This window comes from Cervus elaphus, chromosome 7 (genome assembly GCF_910594005.1).
Source record: "Cervus elaphus chromosome 7, mCerEla1.1, whole genome shotgun sequence".
NCBI classification, from domain to species: domain Eukaryota; kingdom Metazoa; phylum Chordata; class Mammalia; order Artiodactyla; family Cervidae; genus Cervus; species Cervus elaphus.
The window spans coordinates 21,697,879-21,718,502 of record NC_057821.1 but is presented as its reverse complement, the minus strand read 5'-3'; the positions used below and the strand labels follow the sequence as shown (position 1 = coordinate 21,718,502).

The 20,624-nt window shown below is 42.6% G+C and overlaps 1 protein-coding gene across 1 annotated transcript in view; it reads right to left on the bottom strand.

Annotated features, from left to right (window-relative positions):
- The window catches only part of OPN5 (opsin 5), a 33,318-nt gene extending 13,490 nt beyond the window's left edge, over window positions 1-19,828 (bottom strand). The window contains exons 1-4 of the mRNA XM_043908738.1: window positions 19,679-19,828; window positions 15,536-15,655; window positions 10,532-10,702; window positions 6,908-7,242 (exon numbers count right to left, since the gene is read on the bottom strand). Of these exons, the coding sequence (XP_043764673.1) occupies window positions 6,908-7,242; window positions 10,532-10,702; window positions 15,536-15,655; window positions 19,679-19,808 (756 nt within the window). The 5' untranslated portion in view covers window positions 19,809-19,828. The remainder of the gene's footprint in view (window positions 1-6,907; window positions 7,243-10,531; window positions 10,703-15,535; window positions 15,656-19,678) is intronic.
- Between the last annotated feature and the right edge of the window lie 796 nt (window positions 19,829-20,624).

The following is a 20,624-nucleotide window of genomic DNA, read 5'->3' as shown; positions in this document are numbered from 1 at the left end:
ATGTAAATTAGGTCCTGTCACTCTGCGCATCTGTGTTTGGGGCTCTGAGTCTAAAACTGAACACAATATTCCCTGACGAGGCAGTGGCTGGCTTACAGAACAGAACATACAGATTTCTAAATACCTAGTTCAACCAAACAAGGGAGACCTCACTCTTCACTTTAGATGAACTGAGGCCTCTGAGGTGGGGTTACTGCTATTCAGAGGGCAACAAATGCATGGTCCAAAGGCCCAGAGATATTAGTAATGAAAGCCATTTCCACAGACCTTTAAACCACCCAACCAACGCTAGCCATTTCCATAGCAATCCTTTTTGCCTTTCTTATCTGTCACTCAACACAGTCCCCTAAAAGCTGCCTCCTAGAACCTCGTGGGATTTCAGGAACAAAGGAGCCCAGATCCACTAGCTGGAAACAGCTCCCTGGGCAGGTCAGGGAGGCCTGAGGACAGCCTGGGATTCCACGGAGCAGAAGCTCTGGGCTCCAGCCTCCACTGGGCCCCCATCACCTGTCTGCCTTCCTGTCTCCATAGACATCATTCCCTTGGTCCCCTCATCCCACCCCCAGAATTGTGCACCCAAAAGCTACCTTGCAACACCCACCCGCCCCCTCCACCCCCACCCATCCATACACAGGGCCACCAAACACAGGGGTCCCGGCAGGAATCCTGTTTACCCGGATGATGTCATCTGACCCAGCCCTGATCTGGCCACTGATACTGCGCATCTGGTTACTGATACTGTGCATTGGCTCTCAGGGTTCAAGCTGCACACAGCTGCTGGTCTGACATCTGGGGCCAGGAGCCCGCCTCCCACGGCACAGTGGCAGGGGGGACACACAGGGGACCTGAGGGTGGCACCCAGGTCCCCAGCTGGGCTGCAAGGGCAGCATCGCCCACTTGCCCAGCACTGAGCTGAGCTCTCTGTACTATATAGCAGGGTCCCAAGAGCTGTCTGTTTTACACATGGGAGTGTATATGTCAATCCCAATCTCCCAGTTCACCCCTCATTCCCTCCCCCAACCATGTCCACACGTCCATTCTCTTGAGGCATGGTACTGAGTCCAGGGAACACAAAGTGAACCAAAAGACGTGGTTGTTGCCCCCATGGACCTTACTGCCTAGTGGCAAAGACAGACATTGACTAAACAGTCACAAAATAGGTATGCAATTGCAAATTAATTTTAAATTGTGGCAAATTCTAATAGAAAAATGCAAAAGCAATGAGGAAACATTTATATAGGAGGACTTGAATTCAATTCAGAGACTGCTTCTATGGGAAAAAGCATTTAAGCTAAGAACAAGTAAGAAGAACCAGAGGAAAGGAATTCATTAATTAGTTTAAAAAAGAAATACAATTCAGCTTTGCCACCAACTGCCCTCAGAGTCCACATGGGGGTCCTCTGACTCTGAACCCTCAACAATAAATAACATTCAATGAGCAATACTGAAGAGGAGTCTTTTGAAGGAAGCAGACATTTTTGAGTTTTAAAAAGATTTCAGGGAATTCTGAAGTGGTCCAGTGGTTGATTCCTTGCTCCCAATGCATGGGGCATGGGTTTGATCCTTGGTCAGGGAACTAAGATCCCACATGCCACCTGGCACAGTCAAAAAAAAAAAAAAAGAAAGTTGTCTTAAAAAGACTTCACAGTCAATGTGAAAAAAACAAAGCAAAACAAAATACCTCCTTGGGTATAAAAGGGACAGAGGCCCTCAAGCCAGGGGTCAAGAGAACGGTTAACACTGATCAAGGTAATTATGTTAACACAGTGTATTCAATTATTTGTCATCCCAGCAATCCTGATTAAGCATCTCACAGATGCCAGGCGCTGGAGAACTACAGCAAACAGCACTTGCCCTCATCCAGCTACTGTCTTGTAAAAAAGAGCCACAACGCTGTGTCATTCAAAAAAGTGAAAATGCGACTTCCCTCGGTCCAGAGGTTAAGACTGAGCTTCCAATACAGGGGCCATGGGTTTGATCTATGGTAGGGAAAGTTCCACAGGCCACACAGAGTCACTAAAACCAAACCAAACCAGAGTGGATATGCCAAGTGCTCTGATGGCCCACAACAGAGGGACTTCAACAAGCCAGGAGGGATCAGAAAGGTTTTCTGCTAGAAATAAAGAGACATTAGGAGATACCCAGGTGTCCACAGGATCTAGATATTAACTATAGGCCTGGGATACTGTGGATAATCTGTGTGTATTGTGTACATGTTCAGTCACTTAATTGTATCCAACTCTTTGTGACCCTATGGAATGTAGCCTGCCAAGCTCCTCTGTATGTGAGATTTTCCAGGCAAGAATACTGAAGTGGGTTGCCATTTCCTCCTCCAGGAGAATCTTCCCAACCCAGGGATCAAACCCACGTCTCCTGCATTGGCAGGAGGAATCTTTACCACTGAGCCACCAGGAAAGCCCTCAGTGTGTGTCAAGTGAATAAATATGAGGTACCAATATACACAGCACAGTAATATACAGAAAAATTCATCAAAACTTCTCTTATTTCCTTCCTGTTACCCTACCATCCCCTTTGTTAAAGCAGCAGCAGAAGTGTTCACTACAACAGCACGAAGGTTTTTACAAGCAGAAATGCCCAAAGAAGTAAAACATTCATTTCTCAGCTTATGAATTTCAAAATAGAAATTTGAAACTTATAAGAGAGGAAACAGTTGAGAGAAAAGGGTTTTGAGTGTGACAAAAATGACTTTGAGTATTTACAATCAGAGATGTGTAAGATTAGAGGCATTAAGTGTACTTACTGTGTGGACATGTTAAAGGGGTGTACATGGATTTAGGAGCCAGTTTTCCAAGCCCACAGTGAGTCAAGGGCCTGTAGCTCTTAGCAAGGGAGAACCTCAGAGGAGCTAGTAACTGACCTTGAGAAGCTGCCCTGAAAACACTCTACTGAACCAAGCACAGGGAGGAGCAATAGACTCTCAACATATTTGCAAGAGCAGAAAGCTTGTGCCTTACTTCCTAGGGTGCCAGCCAAGCTCCCAAAATCCACCCAGTGGGTTGCCATGGAAAGATGGGGAAGTAGCTCGAATTTCTAATGAGCCCAAAGAGCCCTTAACAGTTGAAAGAGATAGGATGCAAAGTGACCTATGACAATGGATGCCCGAGGCCAGAAGGAGCCAGGATCAATAAATTGACAACAACCAAACCAAGAGCCCCACCCACGGGTCCCACAGAGTTACAGAGACCTCTCTGGAATTTACATAGAGTCTAGGAAGAGGAGGAAAACCTGACTCAATTGAATATATCCTGATCCTCTAATGTTGTTTTTTTTACAAGGTCAAATGCAGGCATAAAAATGAGATTGTACTGCGTCATAGGAATACAAAGAGGTGTTCTGTTTTGTTTTGTTGGTTTCTTTGTTTTTTGTTTTGTATTTTGCACACCTCTGCAATTTTGGTAATCTGTGAAATTTCACCCTGCTATAAACGTCTGGCAAAACCATTTTTTTAATTAATCAGAAAGAAACTATAATGTGGAGAAAGGTTTATAGCTAGAAAATCCATATTTAAGCTGATGAGATCAGACTGGCAAAATGTAGGCCTAGATAATTACCCACCTAGAAATAATTAGAGGACATCAAAAATGAATGATTTTGATCCCATAATGCAGTGAAGTGGCCTTTAAGTAATAAGCTTTTAGACCAAGCCATTCTGGAGATCAGAAAGCGCCAAGTGAACAAGCAAACTCCTGATCCCAAGAGGTAGTTGAATGAGGACAAGGTTTCTAAAATTATGAAATGGTCCAGTGAAGGTTTTTCTACTTATTTTCACTCGGTACCAAAAAAAAAAAAAAAAAAGGATAAAAATTAAATAGTATTTTAAAACAGCTTAAATTTAGTAGAGAAGGTGCCACAGTAGAAAGGTGTGTTTATTTTTCAATATGGGTTGAATTGTGACAAATTTTTTGCACAAATGAGAATAATTAGAGGTATATTTTTAGATTATATTGATAAAGATTTTATATATACAAATGAACTATAAATGTAATACATAATATTACATGTGTTAAGGGTCAGTCTTGTCAACTCTTTGCAACCCCAGGGACTGTAGCCTGCCAGGCTCCTCTATCCATGGAATTCTCTAGGAAAGAATACTGGAGGAGTGGGTTGCCATCCCTTTCTCCAGGGATCTCCTCGATCCAGGGATTAAGCCCAGGTCTCCCACTTTGCAAGCAGATTCTTTACCGTCTGAGCCACCACGGAAGCCCCATATATAATATAGTGTCATTTAGAATACATGTTAGAAACTACATGTAAAATAAAATCAACCCAATCAAAAAGTGGGGAAAAGACCTAAACAGACATTTCTCCAAACAAGACATACAGATGGTTAACAAACACATGAAAAGATGCTCAACATTGCTCATTATTAGAGAAATGCAAATCAAAACTACAATGATATATCACCACACACCAGTCAGAATGGCCATCATCAAAAAGTCTACAAACAATAAATGCTGGAGAGGGTGTGGAGAAAAGGGAATGCTCTTGCACTGTTGGTGGCAATGAAAATTGATATAGCCCCTATGGAAGACGGTATGGAGATTCCTTTAAAAACTAGGAATAAAACCACCATATGACCCAACAATCCCACTCCTAGGCATAAACCCTGAGGAAATCAAAATTGAAAAAGACACATGCATCCCAATGTGCACTACAGTACTATTTACAATAGCTAGTACATGCAAGCAACCTAGATGTCCATCAACAGATGAATGGATAAAGAAGTTGTGGTATATATACACAATGGAATATTACTCAGCCATAAAAAAGAATGCCCTTGAGTCAGTTCTGATGAGGTGAATGAACCCAGAACCTATTACACAGAGTGAAGTGAGTCAGAAAGAGAAAGATAAATATCATATTCTAATGCATATATCTAGAAGAATGGTACTGAAGAACTTATTTACAGGGTAGCAGTGGAGAAACAGATATAGAGAACAGACTTATGGACATGGGGAGAGGGGAGGAGAGGGTGAGATGTATGGAAAGAGTAACAGGGAAACTGACATCATCATATGCAAAATAGATAGCCAACGGGAATTTGCTGAATGGCTCAGGAAACTCAAACAGGGGCTCTGTATCAGAGGGGGGGGATGGGAAGGGAGATGGGAGGGAGGTTCAAAAGGGAGGGGATGTATGTATACCTATGGCTGATTCATGTTGAGGTTTGACAGAAAACAACAAAATTCTGTAAAGCAATTATCCTTCAATAAAAAAAGAAAAGAAACAAACAAACAAAAAAAGATTGATGGTACAACATGGCATTTATATTGAGATTGCTGAAAAATATTTTTTCAATATAAAGGTGAGATGTGGTGAAAGTGTACAAACCACTGCATTAGGCTTTACTTGAATTCCTATAGGTTAGAAAAGAAAAGAGAAGCTACAGTTTCTTTGGCCTTCCCTGGTAGCTCAATGTGTCTGCCAGTGCAGGAAATGCAGGAGACTAGAATTCAATTCCTGGGTTAGGAAGATCCCCTGGAGAAGGATATGGCAACCCACTCCAGTATTCTTGCCTACAAAATCCCATGGACAGAGGAACCTGGCAGGCTACAGTCCATGAGATCACTAAAGAGTCGGACACAACTTAGCAACTACACCAACCAACCAATGGTTTCTTTACCATCATCTACGCACTAGATGACAAGATAATATGCTTATTTCATTGAATTCCCACCACAACCCAGAGAAACAGACGTTACCATTCCTGGTACACGAGATTCCAAGTATCTACCTCTGGGTCACAAGCCTTGCAAAAAATCCAAACCCGTGTCTGTTTTCAAATTGTCTGCTCTTTTACAGAGCACCACAATATCTGATGGCCCAGACAGTAAAGAATCTGCCTGCAATGCAGGAGACCCGGGTTAGATCCCTGGGTGGGGAAGATCCTCTGGAGAAGGGAATGGCTACCCATTCTTGCCTGGGAAATTCCATGGACAGAGGAGCCTTGGTGGGCTACATCCATAGGGTTGCAAAGAGTTGGACACGACTGAGCAACTAACACTAATATTTGCAGGACTGCCGACTCTGAGACTAGCATTTGTCAAGGGACTCAATGCTGCAGAAACTTCTCTTGTGTGAAGAACCCATAGGAAGGCAGACACAGCAAGCTGTTACTGTATAAATAAGGGATGTCCATAGTCACACCCATCAGAGTCCACATGTGCATGCATGCTCAGCCACTTCAGTCATGTCCGACTCTTTGTGACCCCATGGACTGTAGCCCGCCAGGCTCCTCTATCCATGGGATTCTCCAGGCAAGAATACTAGAGTGGGTTGCCATGCCCTCCTCCAAAGTCCATACAAAACATTAAATACTGTGAGGCATTTTAAGAGTCATAAAAGTTATTATTCTTATTGGTGAAATAATGTTTAAAAATCAATAATATCCTATTCAATAGAGGAAATAAGCCCCCAGTGAAGTGAAGTGAAAGTGAAGTTGCTCAGTCGTGTCCAACTCTTTGCGACCCCATGGACTGTAGCCTACCAGGCTCCTCAGTCCATGAAATTTTTCAGGCAGGAGTACTGGAGTGGGTTGCCATTTCCTTCTCCAGGCGATCTTCCTGACCCAGGGATTGAACCCGGGTCTCCCACATTGCAGGCGGATGCTTTACCATCTGAGCCACAAGGGAAGCCCCCAGTAGATCCATTGTATAAATTTGGTAGATATTAAAAGTGTGTGTGTGTGTGTGTGTGTGTGTGTAAATGAGACTGAGATAGAGACAGAAGGGATACTACAAAGGTTTAAATACATAAAAACCAAGTTCAGAAGGACATAAACAGAGGGCATTTGAAGTTCTCCCAGTCTTCAGCATTCCCCAGCTTCTTCACCCTGTGAAGTTTTAGTTGATTACAGAACATGTCTATAAATTATGACTGCAGTTACCTTGGTCAATTTCACTTCTAGCACATGGCTGCTATGGATCCGACTGTCAAAATGAGCTACTTCTTTGGACGAGGACTTAACCTTGGCAATGATCTTCACGTAGGAGAACACGATCACAGCCGTTGGGAGCAAGAGGCAGAAGAAGAGGATGTTCAGGATGAAAATCTGGCCCCCTACTGAGGCCTGGGCCAGCCACCAGTCCAGGGTGCAGGAAGTTCCGAAGGGCTCAGGCGCGTAGTCCCCCAGACCTACCAAGGGCATGGTGGTCCAGAAGGCAGCATAGGCCCAGATGACTGCCAGGCAGATGTAGGCGTGCTTTCTTTTCAGCCAAACCCCTGGAGGTGGAAGAAGAGCATTACCAGAATGTAATCTGCCCTCCACCCAGACACCTCCCCTCGACAGGTCAAATTCCACATCCAAAGAGTTGATCCATTGGATTCTGGGAGACGTGGTCAGTAACCAAAGCCGGAGGGAGAGTTGGGTGGAGGGATGGAGGGTTTCAGAGCTTGGGCTCTTTTTCCAAGAGAATAACACCGGAAGTGATTTCACAGGGAAGGTTTTCTCTAGGCGTCTGGGAGCCTTGGGAGGGGGAACGTGACAAAAGCTGGGGAGAGGTGGCAGTAAAAAGATGAGAGGATGCTGAAGACGGTGGAAGATATCCAGAATGACCTTGGAGATCCTATCCAGGATAAGAGGCTAACTGGTAGAATATACAAATGGAGCCCCCAAAAAGCATGTGTTAAGGGTTCATCAGACGTAGAGTCCTTTGGGGGAGAAATGAGAAGACACTGCTTGTGTCTTTAAATTATCCTTCTTCCAAAAAGCTTGTGTGCCTCTCACCTAAGAACTTGAGGAGTGGGGGTGGATGCCAGGGTCATGACTGCGTGGGGTGATGTGGTAAGGGTCGGGTGAGAGCAGGTTTTGACTCTTCCAATGTTATTAACACAACAGTCACACTCACAGCCAAAGGTGGAGAAGTGGGGAACCTAGGTAGAACATACCATGCTCTGCAAAAGTAATTCTGTGAAAATATTTTCAGAAAAACAAGGAAAAAAAAAAAAACTCCATGCTTCAGCACTGGTTTCCATTAGCCAAAAGAGAATTCCAAGAGGCAGAAACAGTGCAGTCAGTTAAGGAAAGCTGTAAAACACTAGTGATCATTTTACAAAGTTCAATACCACCACCAAAGACAGGTCAGCCTGCTCTAGGGCTTCAGCCTCTACAGGAAGTTACCTCCACCCCATTTATTGCCTGGAACCCAAAGAGCCAGAGAGGTGACTCTTACCTGCCCTGGGTTTTGGTAGCAGAGAAGAAATATCAAATCATATTTAATAAAAGCCAAATGATTTCTTCAGCACAGACTCTGCTTAGCGTCACGTGAGGTCTGGGAAAATCAGAAGGGCCTAATCCTTCTCATTTCTAGTATTTGACCCGCTTCACGTAACCTTTCCAGACGTCAGTGTTCTTAGCAGTAAAATGGAGGAAATAAAAATCTACTGCTTACAGATTTCGAGAAGGGTGAAATGAACCATGTCAGGTCTCCTTTGCAAACTATGAAGGACTACATTGACATGAATATTCACTCCTGTGTTTGTTTCATTTGGCACTAACAAGAAACGTAACAGATGGTTTCCTTGGTCTCTATTTTTTTTTTTTTTCAAATAGACATCATCATAAAATGCAAATCTCATGGTCCCACCAGATAGGAGTAACAATCAGGTAGCCACGATATCTGTCAGCGCTTGGTTATCCATTATTATAACGCAGAAAACATTGGCACGGATAATTATATAAATTTACAGGAACGTGCATAAGCATATGTAGAAGCATTTACGGTGAGGGTTGCTTGGTGAGGTGTTTTATACTTACATTCGGTTATGGTGAAAGGCTGTCAATACAGGAGGGAGTAGATTAGTAGATTGGTTCTGTGATGCTCCAGCAGTCAGAACTAGGACCAATGGGTGGAGGTTACTGGGAAGCAGTTTTGTCTCAATATAAGGAATAACATTGTAACAACCAGAGCAGACCAATCAGAGAATGGGCTGCCTTGTGCAGTAGTAAGCTCCCCGTCACTGGTCACTGGAATTACTCAAGAAGAGGCCAGGTGGCTGCCTGTCAGGGATGCCTTAAAACACTTTATCCCATTGCATGGGGTACATGGCCCCAAGCGACCTTCTAATTCCAACATTCCATGGTACCGTGTGGAGGGTTTAATTGTGCAACAAATCAAATGATGAAACCAGACTATCGAGAATCAATCTTAGAAGAAGCTGGAAAGCATATACAGTTCCCATGGTAGTTGTGCCCTGCAGTGATTCTGGGGGGTGGTGAGCAACATTATCTCTATATCGGACCTGAAGCCTAAAGTCAAGAAAATATCTAAAAAGCAGAGACATTGAGGTTTCGTATTCCTCAAATATCTTCAGGAAATTGAACTTTTTGCCTCTTCATCTGTAAAATCAATAGGTATATTTAAAGTTTACTTGATACGATCAAAAATAAGTTTATAGAAAAAAACTGACTCTGATATCATCCAGAATAGGTATAATTGTATTTTTTGTATTTTATTGGCATTTTTGATTCCAGTTATTTCTATTGCAGATTCTAAACTGTTAGAAAAAGTGATGCAAAATTTTTCTTAAAGATGAGTGCTGGATGGTGCACACGTTGGACCATGACCCTATCCCCCACCCCCACCTCCTGTATATTTTGTTTTTAATTTAGGACTGTAAACTTTCAAAATATAAAGAAAAATTCTACCCTGTTGAGAGTGTCACATCAACTTGATCTTTCCCATTTTGGGCCCCAGGCCATGATCTGTCTCCATGCTCACAGTCACCAAGCTGATTAAGACTGATGAACAAGGCAGTGTAGCGTGAACCAGTATCAATTTCTGGTTGCACCTAGTTCTCAATATTAAATTTAAAGGGCCAAATGCATCTCTTATGGGTTCAATAATTTTTCCAGAAGCCCAAGAAGCCAAAGTATGAAAAATTTATCTTTCCCATGTAGTATGGTCTTATCATTAAAATCAGATCACTAGCCTCTGAAAGTGTGTTTATGGCTGGCTCACCCCTGACCAATATTCTTACCCACTGGTCTTTCTACATACCAAGACCACAAAAAGAATGTTGGCTGGTATTTCGTATGTGTGTCCTTTCCTGCAGGCTTGGCTCTCTAACCTGGAGGAGAATTCCTCATCTCTGCAGCCACAGGGAGCCTGAGTGCTAAAGGAGAATCAGAAAAATCTTTCCATATAATTATACTTACTACTTGGGGAAACAGCTAAAACATCTTGGACCCAATATCTTTTCAACGCATTTTATTTCTTTTGCTTACATGACATAACACAGCTTACACACTTTATACAAAGAAATGATACTTTCATAAAAGCATCGTAGAGAAACACCAGACATTCCTACAAAAAATAGTATTGAAAGAAACCTACATGGACACAGGTTCAAGTCTTTAAGTGTAAGTTAGAACAAGATAGGCTATGAGTAGAAATACTCCTGGTCTCTGAGTGTATTCATAATCTTTGTTTATTATCTCTGGGTAACACATGGACCGCTCTGACAATCCACCTAGATTCGACTCTCAGGGAATAGAAACCTTCCTACTTACCATATGATAAATAGCAGATTTTCAGGTATCGGTCCAGGCTGACAGCAGTCATAGTAATAAGACTTCCACAGCCAAAGAAAAATCCAGCCCATCCATACCAGCGGCAGCCAATCCAGCCGAACACCCAGCGATGACAGAAGCAAGAGATGATGGTGAACGGTTTGCCTACAACTAGAGCGCCAAGTGACTTGTCAAGGGACGTTCCCTCCGGTTCAACTCTACCCCGCCCACCCAACTCACTGTCGAGTCTTCTCTTAGGCAGACAAGAGGGAAAGCTATATTGGGAAACGTTAGGTCCAATTTGTTTACAACCAGACCCAGATCTCTAGGACTTAAACTATTTATCCCTTCAGCCTTCATCAGCTTGTTTTGTTTCTTACCTTCTAGAAAGTAGTCTTCTATTTTAATTCACACCCTGCACCCTCCTTATCCAGCTATGTATTCAATCTCCCCACCCCACCCCCACCCCGAAGAGAATGGCTGAGGAAGCTTTCCAATTCCTGTATCTGATCCATCTATCAAAAGAGGGTTCCCCACCTCTTACACTGTTGGTGGGAATGCAAACTAGTACAGCCACTATGGAGAACAGTGTGGAGAGTCCTTAAAAAACTGGAACTAGAACTGCCATATGACCCAGCAATCCCACTTCTGGGCATACACACTGAGGAAACCAGATCTGAAAGAGACACCTGCACCCCAATGTTCATCGCAGCACTGTTTATAATTGCCAGGACATGGAAGCAACCTAGATGCCCATCAGCAGATGAATGGATAAGGAAGCTGTGGTACATACACACAATGGAATATTACTCAGCCATTAAAAAGAATTCATTTGAATCAGTTCTAATGAGATGGATGAAACTGGAGCCCATTATACAGAGTGAAGTAAGCCAGAAAGATAAACACCAATACAGTATACTAACGCATATATATGGAATTTAAAAAGATGGTAACAATAACCCTATGTGCAAAACAGAAAAAGAGACACAGACGTAGAGAACAGACTTTTAGACTCTGTGGGAGAAGGCGAGGGTGGGATGTTCTGAGAGAACAGCATTGAAACAAGTATACTATCAAGGATGAAACAGATCACCAGTCCAGGTTGGATGCATGAGACAAGTGCTCAGGGCTGGTGCACTGGGAAGACCCAGAGGGATGGGATGGAGAGGGAGGTGGGGGGGGGGGGGGATCGGGATGGGGAACACATGTAAATCCGTGGCTGATTCATGTCAATGTATGGCAAAAACCACTACAATATTGTAAAGTAATTAGCCTCCAACTAATAAAAATAAATGAAAAATAAATAAATATAAAGACAGCTCCCCAACCTTCATGCATTAGAAAACCCAAGTAACTGACATTCACAGCCTGCAAATGCTGGCCCCTTCCACTCTGTACCCTCCCTTGGTACACTGTTAGTTCAATCAAGTAACTCCTCTTTATTGGGTGCTTTTATAAGCTAGACACATATCACCTCTAGCTGTCTACACAGCCAGTGCCATACTCCAACTAACTAGACTGAGCACCTTCATCTCAGAGCTTTCTAAACCTATTGGGTCTACACTCCATTGTCAGTAGGGAAACCCAATGTAAAAGAGGTATTGTTTTGTTCAACAAATAATTATTTAATGCTCATTAGGTAAACGGTGATAGAGGACAATGTGGAGATCAAGATTAACAGATTCATTTTTAACAGAGGAGACCAAACAATAACTTGTAAGATATGATATGATGGAATGATGGCTCATGATGAGTGACGGGAAGAAAAATGAAACAGAGGAAGGAGAGAGACAGAATTTGCTGTTTTCAATCAGATCGGGGAAGACCTCTCTGTGAATGTGAGGTGTAGGTGGATGCTAAATCAGTGGCCCAGAACTCGAGCAAACATTTAGAGGGAAAACATTCTAGGCAGGGAAGACAGCAGACTCAGAGCTTGAGCTGAGGGTCTGCTGGGTGGTGCTAAAGGCAGCCAAAAAAGGCAATTGACAGTGACTTGATGGAGTACAGTTGTGTCTGTTGTGCCTGGGATCCATCAGCAAAAAAGATATTTTAGGTCTCTATCTAGAGTAGAGCCTTTAACAAACCTCTGGGATGTCATCTAGAGCCTTTGGGATGTCAAAGCATTTTTCAAATTTTTATTTTTTGTTTATTTACTTTTGGCTGCACTGGGTCTTTGTTTCTGTGTGCGGGCTTTTTCTAGTTACAGGGAGTGACGGCTACTCTCTAATTGTGGTGCTCAGGCTTCTCATTGCCATGGCAGGCTCTAGAGCTCACGGGCTCAGTAGTTGTAGCACTTGGGCTTAGTTGCCCCAAGGCATGTAGAATCTTCCCAGACCAGGGAGCGAACCCATGTCCTCTGTGTAAGCAGGCATATTTTCAACCATTGGATCACCGAGGAAGTCCATGCCAAAGGGGTTTGATGAATGTTTTGGAAGTTTCTCTCCCTAAACCCAACTGCACATCAAAATCACTGGAGGATTTTTTTGTTTTGTTTTGCTTTGCTTAGCTTAATTTTAAATATCAATGTCCAGAGTTCCAACCCCCAAATAATCTGATTTAATTTATCTCAAGAAAGCTAGGCCATCACAGTATGTTTTTTTATCTCCCCAGGTGATCATGATACATATTCATGATTGAGAGCCATTGATATATAAACAACAAATATTAGTTGTGTAGATGAAACACATCTAATGTGTTTTTCAAGGTGCTTATAATGAATATATTAAAGCAAGGGAAAAAATTTAAAAGACATAAACATTTTTTAAAAAAATAAACATTTTTAAGATTTATTGAAAGGAAAAAATGTATTTGAGAGATATCCAGGGCTTCCCTGGTGGCTCAGTGGTAAAGAATCTGCCTGCCGATGCAGGAGACACAGGTTCAATCCCTGATCCGGGAAGATCCCACATGCCTCAGAGCAGCCACTGTGTTGCAACTACTGAGCCTCTGCCCTTGAGGCCGTGCTCTGCAACAAGAAAAACCACTGCAACGAGAAGCCTGTGCACCACAACTAGAGAGCAACTCCTGCTCACTGCAACTAGAGAAAGCTCACACAGCAAGGAAGACCCAGCACAGCCAAAAATAAATTAATTTAAAAAGAGAGAGCGATCCAGAGGTTGGAAAGAATGGTCTGAGTTAATCAGAGAACCCATGGAAGAAGAGGCTTCCTGGTGAACTACTCTAAGATAGATGCAGAGCAGGTGGTTTATACAATCCTAGAGCAGACCTGCTTGGTTGAAAGCATTTTCAATGGACCCGGCCAATTATGCGTGCTGTGTGCACCCAGTCGCTTCCGTCATGACTAACTCTTTGGGACCCTGTGGACTGTTGCCAACCAGCTTCCTCTGTCCATGGGATTCTCCAGGCAAAAGCACTTGAGTGGGTTGCCATGCCCTTCTCCAGGGGATCTTCCCTACCCAGGGATTGAACCTGCGTCGCCTGCATTTCAGGCAGATTCTTTACCCATTGAACCACCTGGGAAGCCCCAGACTAGTCTAATTCAACTGTAAGCTTCTGTCCGCTACACGTGAAGGATGTGGCTGAACTGGCAGGTTTGTCAAGCATTTTATGTTCAGTACCAGAGAGAACCTCTAGGGGGCAGCATGGTGAGCCGAGCGGGAGCGCCATTATTCATGTTGCGACACCGCCATCGTGTGTCCAAATGGAAAACGGCACTCATTTTGCAGCGTCGCAAATCACCCCCAGGCGCATCTCAAATTATTTTCACAGATAGGGGCCGGGTCTGTCATGCTCCTCTTAGTATGCATGTGTATTTCCCAAAGAGCTGACGATACTTCAGCCTGTCCATGCTGAGAAAAGTCTTCCCAAATAACCAAGATCATCCAAACTCAGTAAGAAGGCAGCACATCCACTGCTGTGTGATAAATTGTAACTCAATGGATCAACACTTATCACTGAGCCCTGTTTTTAGAGATTGGCAGTAGCAGAAAAATCTACTTATGAAGAGAGAAACAAATACCAGGAAATATTTTTTTAAAGGATGCTTAGATGGGAAACTGCTAAAATATTTCTGGTGGAAAGACGAGTTGATGCGTGCTATTCAAACTCAGCTTCCCCAATTCTAGTAACTTAAGACCACATGCTACATAGCAGAGAATAGGGATCCAAAGACATATTTGTGTGTATCTAGCCAACACTGGGATTGTATGGCTGAACCCAAAAGGAGGTGACTTACCCCCAAACCATTCATATTTGTAAAAATGAATTACAGTTAAAGACAAATTGTATTCCAGTTCCTCCTTGCTGGGTAATCAGAGAGGCCAAAAAAGGAAGAAATAAACCAGGGGTTCAAAATTTTGGCTGCACAACAAATTTACCTGGAAGCTTTAATTTTCTAATCCTAAATAACCTGATCTCCGAGTAACATTCTCAACCAATTAAATCAAAATTTCTGGGTATGAAACTCAGCCATAAGTTGTTGTTCTTGTTGTAAGTTCCCCAGGTGATATTTTTGTGCAGCCAAATTCAAGTGCTATTGAACTAAAAGTTTCCTACACTTGCGATCAGTCCCTAAGCCACACTTAAGCATGTCATTACAAGGGCAGCCCTCCCTCCTTCCTAGACCTAGCCTCACCTCTCAGATTCATCTTTTAGCCTAAGACCTTAGTCCCTTGATGCTTCACAAACTTCCACAAGCGTGGGAAGGATGTGACTGAGCTCAAAACAGTGATCTACAGCACGTCTGTAAGTTTGCTTTTGGAATCGTTTAGCCCCATATACGATGAGGTATCTGAAGCATCATGTATCATTTCAAGTTGTATCCTCGCATCTAACGCACCTGGCACATTGAAAGGACTCGATACACACTAAATGGACAATCTCTATAGCCAGACAACACTCCGCTGACTTACCACGAATTCTGCAAAGATGATTTGTGAAAAAGAAAAAGCAAAAGCAGCTCAGGGTAGGGTGATCTGTGAGCCAGTGAGGACTTTATAACTGGGCACTGAAACCCTCAAAGAAGAAACAGCATGGCAGTGTTACCTGAAATCCCCAGATCACAGATTGCTAAATTGACAGTCATTATTTCCGCAGGTCTCAGCTTCTTTTTTCGTCTAGAAGACATATAAAGGACATACCCATTTCCAAACGTGGACAGAATCCCTACAAGGAAAAATAGAAATTTCCATCGTTAAGACTCGGATTTAGAGCTCCCTCGGATATGAAACACTTCTCAATTTCAAAAACGGACACCATTGATTTAAGAGGGTAGTGAGAGGACTCTAAATAAAAATCTAAGTTAAGAAGATGAAATAAAAAGCATGAGGTGTGAGTGACAGGCAAGGGATGGGTTGCCTCCAAAAAGGATAGGAGTCAGGGGTTATTAAACTGCACTTACCCAGAAAAAGGAACCACTGATTTCCCAGTGAAGCTCAGGAGGGTGAGGGAATCCCCATGGTCAGTACTTGTACTAGCCCCCAGGATGGAGCATCTCCTTAGCCATCTTTAGAGTACTGGCTTTATAGAAAAAAAACTCCTTCCCTCTGATGAGAAGGGTGAACCCCTTGGCTATCAGTAAATTCTGAAGACGAAGTGACCCAAACAAACTGAGGTGCTTTCACTCTCCTTGTGGACTCCTGAGGGGGAACTGGCATTCAGGAGTGACAGAGGCCAGATTAGGTTGGCATGGCCCCCTGCAAGGACAAGGCTCATCTCCTGGAGACACATCCAGGGCTTTCTGCATCCTGTGGACATGGACGTAGGGTGTCTGCCACTGCTACTGGACTAGGCATGGAGGGGAAGTGGGTGACAATTGGTAACATGTGCTCTCCCCCTCCCACCAAAGGGAGAGAAGGTGGCCGTCAACCCACCAACCTACCAACAATGGTATCAGTGTGTTCCCACTTTGTAATATCCTTTTATTAATGACTGATCAGCTTTGGCATTACAATGATAACTGTTCAAAAGCTCTTGCAAACCCAGTTTAAATCCAAAAAGACCCAATCCCTGCTGACTTTAGTGAAGAAAAGAATACACCTACTTCCATAGCTTAACATGTAGAGTAGATTTCTTCAGGAATTCTTGCTTCATAGCTGTGTATAAATGAGAATCTGGTACAGCTGCCTTTAGTAGTAAGGAATAAGGAGAGTATTAACAGGAGAAACCCAGATTTTTCTATCTTAACTTCTACTTCTCCACCACAATTCATTCGAGGGGCAGCCGTGCGTTTCACAGCTGGGTGTTTCAGCTGATGCTGTAAAACCAGCAGGCGCTAACTGCATTGTGCTCTTAGGAAATTGTGAATTCCAGGAGTCAGAGCGGCCTTGTGGTCCATTAAAACCTCTTTGGCTTTCTTAAGACAGAAGAGGCAAAAAATAGAAGAGATTGTGGAGATTCTAGAGCAAACCAACTGAAATGAAACCCAGGTCTCATTAAAGGGAACCACCTAGCAAGGCACACTGGGAAATTAAAAAGTGAAAACATGGCTGGAAAAAATTATAAACACGTGGCTTCTACTTCGTATCCAAAAAGATTAAAAGCAGTAACTATGCATGCGCGTTTGATACACAAAGATCATTTAAACATCCTATGTCTTTTTCTTCTCTTTTGAGAATACTGAATTTCTTACTTTTCTTTTCTTAAATTATTTTTACTACTGATTCATAAGGCTTCACCCAGTGCCCAAAGCTTATCAAAAAATAGTCAACTCTATGAGCTACATATAGATTATTCTCACAGGCAATCTCCCAAAGGGGAGTATTAACAGAACACAAGCTTATTTTTAACGAGAGTTAAAGGAGAAGAAGATGAAGAAGGTAAAAGCTAAAGCAAGGGGGGACTTTTTTGATGATGACAATCCTGATTCTTCCTATGAATACAAAAATATTAGATCTTGTACATAGACCCTTGATGAACTAAGTGTTTCCAGTAAAAGAGCAGAGGATGGAATGGGTCTCTTGTTTATTTCTCCTCTATTCCAAACACACTATTTTTTTCATCTTCCAGTTTTCCTTAAGATTTCTAGTATTTCACAAGAATGTCACTCCACTGGTTCCTTAAAAGAATCCGGGCACATCCTTACACCTGTGCTAGAAGTGGGTGAATCAGACACAGAACCGAGCCCCAAACCGGGTCAAGGATGAGTCCAGCCTCCCCTCCCCTCCAGCTGAATCTGGCCGCACCCTGAACAGTGACTCTGGAACACACGTCTGGTCCCACCTTCGACTCCCTGACTCATCTGAGGCTCCCTTTGTTCCCGGATTCTTTTGGGACCTCTTTTCCTGGCGCCTCCTCAGCACTCCCACTTGAATATTACAGTAGATTGTCCTTCAGACCCCTAATCATCCTCTCTATTTTGTGTCACCTGGAGAAATCTGTCAGGTTACAGATGCTACTTTGTACTTCATTCCTCACAACTGATTGAGACAAATTCTATTTTTAAGATGTCTATTTTTCTGTCTTTTCTGATCACTGAAGGTACTTACGTTTAATAAAAATGCAATGTGGATTTTACTACCAGAGTCTCTGTGTGGGCAGAGAGCAGTTTGCCCATTACGTTCACTGTAGTTTTTCCAGCAACATAAACAGTGGCAAAGAATGGGCACTTTGCCCATGCAGCTGTGTTTGAAAGGATGTGGAGGTCCATTTGTAAGAAGCAGAATTTAAGTCAGTATGATCATAACTAATAACAAAGCCAAGAACTCAGGAAAACCCTTTGCAGTAGAATTTCTAATTCAATTTCATTCATTCCTTTTCCTCAAGCACTGACCATAGAGGGGTCTCCAGACTTTTCTAATGAGTTTGGCTAATTTCAGGAGGTTAAATGAAAGTCTTAGCCAGTAATAAGTAGATGAGAAAGAGAAATGGGAGTAGGGAAGGAGGGAGAAGGAGAGAAAGAAATCGAGAAAGCTTGACCCAACATGTGAAAATATCAAAGGCAGACACACCTAAAGACGTAACCCACCTGCATGCTGGTTACCCAGATTTAAAACAATGATTTTAAATGTAAGAAAAATATTACGGTTGAATCTAATTACCTAGACTGGTGCTGTCCAATAGAAATATAATGGAAACCAGAAATATGAGTCACATACATATTTAATTTTTTTCTGGTAGTCATATTAAGCAAAATAAAAATATTACTATTTATTTGGAAAATACATTTATTTAACCTAGTGGGTTAGCTGTGTGTGCTATGCTAAGTCGCTTTAGTTGTGCTCAACTCTGTACGACCCTATAGATAGTGGCCTGCCAGGCTCTTCTGTCAATGGGGTTTTCCGGGCAAAAATACTGGAGTGGATTGCCATGCTCTCCTCCAGGGGATCTTCCCAAACCAGGGATCGAACCGGCGTCTCTTGGTCTCTGCACTGAAAGGCCGGTTCTTTACCACTAGCACCACCTGTAGCCAATTGTTTAAAACTATTAATGAGCTATTTTACATTATTCTTTCTGGCCCTGTGTTTTATGGTATCTGATTTCTATTTACACTACACACATCTCAATTTGGAGAAGTCACAAGTACTGAAGAGCCACTCGTGGCCACCAAACTGGGTACCAAAGCCAGGAAGAAGACGTACCATGTTGTGGATCAGGCACAAAAACTTTAGATCCTGGACTGATTTCCACTTATCATTCAGACATTTTTTCAACTCTCACCAAAATCACTTGGTGATGCTACTATGGCCGGACTTGACTTTAGGTGAAGCAAACTCAGTGTGACCCTCCTGATGGCAGCATTGGGATAGAGTTCCCTCCGTTGCAAAAAACAGAGGCTAAACTAGATGCGTCCTAAGGTCCATTCTGAGCCTATACTCTTATCATCATATCAAGAACATTTTTCAAAAAGTAAAAGCACTCTATTTTAAATAAGATCTCCTTATCATTAATTTTATTATTCGGTAGACAAACCTACTACCAAAGCAATCAAAATGAAATAGTCTCAAGATAAATTATTTTGCTGTAAAGCTTCTTTGATTATCGAGGGAATATTTATCCCTAATAATAAAGATAATGGAGTCATTTCTATGAAACATATAAAGGCCAGATGCCACCCGTTTTTCCTGCTTCCTCCCACTCTTCATCTCAAAATATTCACATAAGTGTTGGCATCTTTGTGCAAAGTCAACATAGCAGCCTATGAATTTTCTAGATGCAGCCTTTGTACGGGAAAAAAACGAGGAAACTTACCAATGATTGTTAAGTAAAAGCCGGCCACTAAATCCGCTTCCCAGGAAAGCTTGGAAGCAAAAGGATCCCCATCGCGACGATAAGGCGGCCGGCGCTCGTCCGGGGGCGGGGCCGTGTGGTTCAAAGCCATGCTCTCCTCCAGCGCCGCGGTCTGAAAGGCAGACGCGCACAGGTCACAACAGCCCAGAAGAAGCCCGCCCGACCCATCTCACGGCCGTGCCCCCAGCTTTACAATGAAAATCAAATTCGCAGGGTCATGCTTGAGTCTCTAATAACTGGTGAACACTTGAGCGTTTTTCTTCCACTATCCACACTTGTCAATATTCAATTCTCCGGTGTGTAGATTATCCAAGTGTATGCCATTTCATTCCCACCTTCACCCAGTTTGTGCCACTTCACACCCTCCTTGGGTGAATAAGAGGCTGAAGGCCAAATCTCATCCATTTTACTGCTTCTCACTATTTTTTTTAACTTTTAAACTTTTAACTTTATATTCGAGTAGAGCCGATTAATAATGTTGTGATAGTTTCAGATGGACAGCAAAAGGACTCAGCCAAACATTTAGTATCCATTCTCCTTGAAACCCCCTTCCCTTCCAGGCTGCCACATAAGGTTGCCTCTCACAATCTTTGTAAAGGTCTGAGCCAAGAAAAGATATTGTATGGATACACACACACACACACAAACATGTGAGATATTTATTAAAATACTATCAATATATAAAATGTTTTAATTTGCCAGAGTATGGTGGGTTTTTATTTATCCAAATTGCCCAGAGGAGCATCTCTGTCAGTTATATGTTCAGTGAGCTTCAGAATTTTTCTAAAAGAAAAAATAGTCATTAATTATTAGAGCATTGAGTAGAAAGAGACATAGAATCTTCACTAAATGAAGTTAAGAACTAAAAGACTGTCAGGAAAGGAACAGAAAAAACATTTTACAAAGT